Source organism: Salmo trutta, chromosome 24 (genome assembly GCF_901001165.1).
Source record: "Salmo trutta chromosome 24, fSalTru1.1, whole genome shotgun sequence".
Taxonomy (NCBI): Eukaryota; Metazoa; Chordata; class Actinopteri; order Salmoniformes; family Salmonidae; genus Salmo; species Salmo trutta.
Window position 1 is genome coordinate 980,881 of NC_042980.1, and position 8,385 is coordinate 989,265.

Consider the following 8,385-nt stretch of genomic DNA (forward strand, 5'->3'; position numbering starts at 1 on the left):
CACCTAATGATTTTAGGGGAGGCGAAGCTGATAGCAAAATTTATCAATTATTGTTTGGTTATCTATCAGTTGTACCTAAGTTGACATTCATTATTTCTAAAATTATTATCAACAAATGAGCAATATGTTTATAATTATAAAAGAGATGGCTACCACAAGTAGTAAGTTACAAAACTACATCTGAGATTTAGTTCCATGTTTATATTCTTTACAGTATTCAAAATACTCTTTAAAACAGACCAAAATAAAAACATTAAAAGTGTAGATATATGTGACAGCTTCATTTTTGTGGGCATCAGCAGGTGCCAGTTTCACCTAACCAAGAAACGGAGACAGTAGGGGAGAGAGAGCGCACGCGCGAGTGAGTGAGATAGATAGCGGGAGAGAGAGAGAGAGGGATAAAGAAAGAGCAGAGAGATCCACAAACTCAAGAGCATAAACAGTAACACAGGATATTTTGATGTCACTATGGTTACAAAAGCCAGCCCGCCACTCAATCTTAGTTCTCTATTTGTCACTATGTGTCACTCTGCTCTAAAAGCCTGGGGCAACGTGGTCTATGCTGAACTCTGAGAGGACAATTTTAGTCTCATGCCAAGGAGGAACTATCCTGCTTAACTCTCACACTTTGGAAGAATACAGAAATACAGTTGATTTTGGTAAGTCCACATTTGTGGTTTGGTTTAATGTTGATTTTGTATGCATTCTCATTTATTCAACTTGATATTGACTTCAACTTGACAGCTAGAATTGGGAAAGTATTGGAAAGCGAAATTCAAAATCAAACAATTGCTGCAAAACAAAAGTTGCAGTATTGAGAACTGTAAACTATGGCGAACAATATGTTCTTCTCATGTTCAATGTACAATCAATGAATCATTAGGTTCACATTATCAAACAACTTACACAGCTCATACCAAAATAACGCTGTTGAATGATTGAGACCTGGCTGTTGAACCAGGCAAATTTATAACTTAATAATATAGACTTAGAAATGTACAACACTATTCCAAAGTCAACAACAGCCAATCAGCAGGTGGCTAACTTATACTGAAGCTATATGATGACATGTTTCACAATATAGCTCAAATATCTAGAGGTTAAGATGTTGGTGCCCATAATGCTTAAATTACTCACTCTAACGCCTTACTCTAATGCTGTGGCCACCACACAATTATATGTAGAACAACAAATTATAGGAGCTCCACAGGGGCCACACTGTTTTTAACATGTTCTTACTCTAGACAAAAAGATGTAGCATTCCTACAAAGGAAAAAATTAAAAAGTATATTTAAAAAAAGACAAAAGACTTTTGACCTTGTGTGAAAGTTGTAACTGCAGTTCACAATGAAATACCCAGAGCCCTTGGCTTTGTGTTAATAGGTCAGGAAACATATTTATTTTCCAGCCTGAGTCTGCTCTGTCAGATAGCAGTCTCATGTCTGGGCTGTGACCAGGGTCACGCATTTTGACTTTCCTAAAAACGGATATGGTCTGGCTGGGTGCCTAGTGATGTGGACTTCCTAGTGTATGAGTGACCTATAGGGATGTAGACTTCCTAGTGTGAAAGGGTCTTTCAACACCAATATTTTTCTGTGACGTGACCACCGCAGCTGTGTGCTGTGAAAACCCCTTGTATTGTTTGTAGACTTCCATCATGTTGACTCTGGCTGTACCCAAGTCAACTGCATGTGCTTTGTATAGATATTAATGGTAGATGGGTCAAATAAATATGCTAGCCTGCAATAGGAGTGAATGCATATGTCAAATTTCTTCAAAGTAAGGTGTTACAAAACAATCATTGAAATGTGTCATTTAGCATGTTAAAAATATTGAACACGTGAAAATGGATGAATGCATTTAGTGAAACGAAACTGGTCAAAATGTGCCTCTACACTGGAGTCTTCCCACTGTGCATATGTTACCGCTAGGGGCAATAGAGTTGATATTTTCATGTGATTACTTGTTATATTTCACGTGACAATACTGATTCCTATGCCATATGAGCAGACGCAATGACCTGATATATTTTGGGAAATAAGAATAGGTCAATTGGTTTTAAGTGTTAAGCAGAATATCAAAATACCATTTTAATCCAAATTATAGTTTGAAAATAAGGGAGAGCCGCACACTCTAGGAGCTCAGATGCAACAACGTAATATCCAACGTTTCGACAATATCTAATGCTCCAAACACATTGAGAAAGAATAGTTTTACTTCCTTAGCTTGTTCAATAAAGTTACTATAAAGTGTTAGCGATATGACTTATGTAGAAAGCAGCATCTCCTTCAGACCTTTGAGGTCAGTATCCAAACACATTGAGAAAAAATAGTTTTACTTCCTTACTGAAACCAGAATTTCCCATTATAGATACCCATCTGATCCGTTTATGCAAAATCATACTTAGAGTAACAAGTTCCATAGCTGTGACTTCGAATCACGCTCTAAATAGGGGACGGGACACAATAAGTGCCAAGCAGTAGGATGTAATTTCCACATTACTACAAGCCAAATCCTTCTCACTAGCTAGGTTTCCAACCAATTGGCGACACATTTTCAAGCAAATATAAAAAAATCTGTATTAAGAAAATATGCAAATGTTCCCACCAGTGGTGTTTCCACCAAACAGACTTGATACAGTGCAAACAAAATGTATGTTTTCATGTACCGAATAAAAAAAAACTCTTTTGTCACAAAAACTGTTGTTAAAATAGCAAATGAGCCTAAACTGGTCTTGGCATGTGTGCTCTAGACAACAGCTTGAAGATACAGTGCGGGTAAACTGTGTGGTTAGGCTAGTCTACATAATGAGAATATTATGGATAATATTATGGAATATTTTATTTGTCAAACGGCAGTCAAGCATCGATCATCATTTCACCAGAATAAGACCCTCTATTTACTGTGCACCAATGGAGGCTGCTGAGGGGGGAGGACGGCTCATAATAATGCCTGGAACGGCACAAATGGAATGGCATCAAACACATGAAAACCATGTGTTTGATGTTGATACCTTTCCACCAATTCCGCTCCAGCCATTACCATTTGCCTGTCCTCCCCAATTAAGGTGCTACCAAACTCCTGTGCTATGCACTTTCACCACCCTGTGAAGTTCATCGTAACTTATTTAATCTGTAGCCTAATTAACTGTGTGTTCCTCCGTAGTCGGAGGAACACACACCATATCATCGTGTGACTCCAAGTTAACTTCGAAATGATGATTATTATATCAATAATTGCATTATTTCTCACATAATTAATTTTACTGACACAAAAAGATCCCACCATGTCAAACGAACAAATTATCTGTTTGCATTTATAAAATTGTACCGAAATAAACTTCCTGTTTTCATCACAGCTTTCGTGACTTTTACTCATATGAAAACTGGGGATGGAAACATGTTTATAGACATGAATTTATACAGGATGTAATTATGTGTACCAATACATCTATATCCATCAGAGGAGGATGGTGGGAGAAGCTATAGGAAGATGGGCTCATTGTAATGGCTGGAATGAAATAAATTGAACAGTATCAAACACATCAATCATATGGAAACCACATGTTTAACTATGTTCCATTAATATCGTTCCAGCCATTACAATGAGCCTGTCCTTCTATAGCTCCTCCCACCAGCCTCCTCTGATATTCATTCAGTCAATAGTCATGTGTAAATCTAAATGCAAACAATGTTTCTTCTTTTTACAGCTATAGCTAGCTTCACAATAGCCACTAGCCCAATGATGGAGGTGATGAGGACCTCCAACCATGCAAACCCCACACCTACCCCCACCCTCAATGACTCAAACACCTGCACGACTCTGTATGACCACCTGGAGTACGCTCGAGTCCTCATGCCCCTCTTCTACAGCATCGTCTTCTCCGTGGGGTTGCTGGGCAACGCCCTGGCACTGCATGTCATCCGGCCCAACCTAAAGAAGATGAACTCCACCACGCTTTACTCTGCCAACCTGGTCATCTCCGACATCCTGTTCACACTGTCACTACCGTTACGGATAATCTACTACGCCCTGGGCTTCCACTGGCCCCTGGGGGAGACCCTGTGTAAGATCACAGGGCTGATCTTCTACATCAACACGTATGCCGGGGTCAACTTCATGACCTGCCTCAGTGTGGACCGATTCATTGCTGTGGTCTTGCCGCTCCGGTTCGCACGCTTCCGGAAGGTCTCCAATGTCCGGTTCATCTGCGTTGGGGTGTGGTTGCTGGTCTTAATGCAAACTTTGCCCCTCCTCTCCATGCCCATGACTAATGTGGAGTCTGATGGCTTCATCACTTGTATGGAGTATCCCAACTTCGATCAGGTGCCCAACATCGCCTACATGCTGATCGCAGCTGTGTTCCTAGGCTATGGAGTCCCCGTGGTGACAATCCTATTGTGCTACTCCATACTGTGCTGTAAACTCCGCCTCTCGGCCAAGACCAATCACCTGACGGACAAGTCGGGGCGCAGCCGCAAAGCTGTTGGGGTGATCTGCTGTGTCTCCCTGGTGTTCGTGATGTGTTTCAGCCCCTACCACATCAACCTCCTCCAATACATGATCCGAAAGCTGATCTATGAAACGGACTGTGCTGAACTCACAGCCTTCCAGATCTCCTTACACTTCACTGTTTGTCTGATGAACCTTAACTCCTGCCTGGACCCATTCATCTACTTCTTTGCCTGTAAGGGTTACAAGAGGAAGGTGCTGAAGATCCTGAAGAGGCAGGTGAGCGTGTCCTTCTCCAGCGCAGTACGGACATCACCCGAGGGGTCGTCCAGAGACGTCGTAGATGGTAAGAAGATCCACCTCAACAGCGCTAGGTACGAACAGTGTGTCCAACAGAATGGCCAAAGATGAGTGACAACCAACCAACAGACCGGTGAGTCAAAGACCAACCAACAGATTGGAGAGCCATCAACCAGCAAACAGACCAGCCAACAGACCGGTGAGACCACAACCAGCCAACAAATCTTTGAGCCAACAACCAGCCAACAGACTGGTTAGTCAATGACCAGCAAACAGACTGGTGTGCAAACAACCAGCAAACAATTTGAATAACATACTATATGTTATGAATTAGAAAAACATATGATATGTTATGAAATCTAGCTACGAGTTTAATGTTAGTTAGGTGGCTAACGTTAGCTACTGTAGGCTAAGGGTTAAGGTTAGGGGTTAAGGTTAGGGTTAAGTTTAGGAGTTAGGTTAAAGGGTTAAGGTTAGGGGAAGGGTTAGCTATCATGCTAAGTAGTTGCAAAGTAGCTAAAAAGTAGTAAGTAGTTGAAAAGTTGCTAATTAGCTAAAATGCTTATCCGTTGTCCATGATGAGATTTGAACTCACAACCTTTGGATTGTTAGACATTCACGTCAGTAAATTGCAAGAGGATGTCTGAGGAGATAGACTGAACTATAACTGTATAACTGATTAACTGTTTAAAGAAGTATCTCACGCCCTCTGGAAATAGAGCCACTTAGGACAGCCAAGGTAACAAACTGTTTCTGCCTCTTGCCAATACAGTAGTGCTGAGCGATTCACCGTTAAAAAAATCTCCCGTTATTAAACAACTAATTGACCGACATCCTTTCAATTACTTGAATTCCATATAATTCTGCTTTTTTTGTGGCCTCAACATGCTGTTTCTCTAGAGAGAAGTGAAATCATTAATGAGAGAAACGTAGTCAATTGGCGCATTTGAGCGGATCACTTTTGTCAAGTTGATGACCATCGTTGCGCCTACGTGTCGACTGCATATACTTTACAAAACATATGCTCTTTACTAACTTCAGTCTGCAGCCGTCACCTGCATTGTGGGAGGATCTATTGTCATTGACCCTCACAAACGTGACCAAAGACATGTTTGAAATAGGAACAAAATTTGATACGATTCATATATACAGTTGAGTAATTCAATTGAATTTGATATTTGAGGCTCTTTCTCACTGATTGCAGTTTATAATTGTTGAAATAAACATGGCTCCAACCCCCAGAACACACACTCACAATGAAAAACTTGTATTAACAATGGCAGCACTGCCATGTTGATCTGAGCCTTGCTGTTGGAAAACCACATTAGTGTCAGACTTTGGTTGTCACAGATGCACCTCCTCCGACCACTCCTCAACTTTCGTCTACAGTCGGCTGCTTTCACTTTACCCCTCAAACACACCTAATAACTATGTGGGACGCCAGGCAAATATTCAACCTAGTTCAGCACAGAACTGTGGTAATTAACTACAATTACCATAATCCTTGTCGCCTGTTCTTCCCAGTCCCGGACAGAGACGGATACACATAGACCAGAAGGATAGAAACAATTCATGAGGTTGCTCTACCCAATTGATAGTTGTAGTAGTTGGTAATAAGCAGTCTTGAAAGTATGTATCTACTTTGAACAACTAATACAATTATTTTGTCAACCAGCTAGTTACTCACCTAGCTAAAAAGGATGACTTGTTCAACGGGATGCACAGAGATAACTTTAGATGGATGTCTGGCTGGCTGGCTGGCTGCTACTGCCTGAGCAGAGATGAGATGATGACTTTAAGGAATGAAAAATAATAAAGTCATCAAATAAAAACGAAGTAATATACACAACTGAAATATTTTGTTAAAGTAAAGTTATGGTTAATATTGATGGCAGTAATGGGCTACCAAACTACCATCATGGTAGTTAACTATTTTATGAACTATTTTATTCTGTGTTGTTACAGCATTCAACCCACTGTCAGTGTCAGGAAAAAGTCAAGTGGATGGCATCAAAAATATTTTAATGTCATTATTTATAAATGCATTTAATGTTTAAAAAAAAGTGATTGGTTAAAAAATTCTCAAAAACCACTTATCGCTCTTCACTACAATACAGTGACACGTTTTTTTGCCTCAGTGACAACTTGATCTAAACCAGAAACACATGAGCATATAAGGACAATATTAGACAGCATGGAAACTGGCATGAAAATATGTCCCAAAATGGACAGCTGAATATTACTTCATAGTTTCAGAGACTCTGACTAAAGAATAGAAAGCTTTGGAACATTACAATGCTGAGGAATGAAAAATAAGACAATGTTGATTATACTTTTTGTGTATAAACTTCCTGCATTATTCTTCAAATTGCCTTTTGATTATTGATAAATGTAAAATATGTCAACACCATGTACTAAATGTAACCATGTCCCTCAATTCATTTTATCAGAGTCAATGACATCCAATTATTTTTACCAAGTGGTTCACTTTTTTAAATTCCTTTATTCACAATAAGGGTTCCCTCTGTTTTTGATTAATGTGATGACTGTGTGTTGATATCAAACCATTTAATTTTGAATAAAAAAGAAATGGAAATAAATAATATCTTGTCTGCATTTGTGGTGTTCAAGGTTGTGTGGTATTCCTCAGAAAGATACAATGAATGTCCATCCATATCAATAACGTTGATGAGACTCCACTGTAGGCCCACAATGCTTGCAAAACACAACCGCAGTTACTTATCTGAGCCCCAAGAGGGCAGTGTTATATAGAAGGACAAAGATAATACAGTAGAACATTGACAGTTGAAGTTGGAAGTTTACATACACCTTAGCAAAATAAATTTAAACTCAGTGTTTCACAATTCCTGACATTTAATCCTGGTAAAAAATCCCTGTTTTAGGTCAGTTAGGATCACCACTTTATTTCAAGAATGTGAAATGTCAGAATAATAGTAGAGAGAATTATTTATTTCCGCTTTAATTTCTTTCATCACATTCCCAGTGGGTCAGAAGTTTACATACACTCAATTAGTATTTGGTAGCATTGCCTTTAAATTGTTTAACTTGGGTCAAACGTTTCGGGTAGCCTTCCACAAGCTTCCCACAATAAGTTGGGTGAATTTTGGCCCATTCCTCCTGACAGAGATGGTGAACCTGAGTCAGGTTTGTAGGACTCCTTGCTCCTTCAGTTCTGCCCACACATTTCTATAGGATTGAGGTAAGGGCTTTATGATGGCCACTCCAATACCTTGACTTTGTTGTCCTTAAGCCATTTTGCCACAAATTTGGAAGTATGCTTCGGGTCATTGTCTTTTGGGAAGACCCATTTGCGACGAAGCTTTAACTTCCTGACTGATGTCTTGAGATGTTGCTTCAATATATACACAGAACTTTCCCTCCTCGTGATGCCATCTATTGTGTGAAGTGCACCAGTCCCTCCTGCAGCAAAGCAACCCCACAACATGATGCTGCCACCTGTGCTTCACAGTTGTAAACCGTAGTCTGGCTTTTTTATGGGTTTTGGAGCAGTGGCTTCTTCCTTGCTGAGCGGCTTTTCAGGTTATGTCGATATAGGACTCGTTTTACTGTGGATATAGATACTTTTGTACCTGATTCCTCCAGCATCTTCAC

At 39.9% G+C, this 8,385-nt stretch overlaps 1 protein-coding gene across 1 annotated transcript; it reads left to right on the plus strand.

The window, feature by feature from the left end:
• Nucleotides 1-304: 304 nt before the first annotated feature.
• Nucleotides 305-7,355, plus strand: LOC115160585 (G-protein coupled receptor 183). The gene is made up of 2 exons (XM_029710742.1): nt 305-659; nt 3,710-7,355. Exons 1-2 carry the CDS (start codon nt 560-562, stop codon nt 4,861-4,863), a joined length of 1,254 nt encoding a protein of 417 aa, XP_029566602.1. The 5' UTR covers nt 305-559; the 3' UTR covers nt 4,864-7,355.
• The last annotated feature ends 1,030 nt before the right edge of the window (nt 7,356-8,385 follow it).

Coding starts and splice junctions, on each gene's coding strand:
- LOC115160585 (XM_029710742.1), top strand. CDS start 560: ATGCTGAACTCTGAGAGGACAATTTTAGTCTCATGCCAAGGAGGAACT. Junction 660..3,709: donor CAGAAATACAGTTGATTTTG/GTAAGTCCACAT, acceptor TTCTTTTTACAG/CTATAGCTAGCTTCACAATA.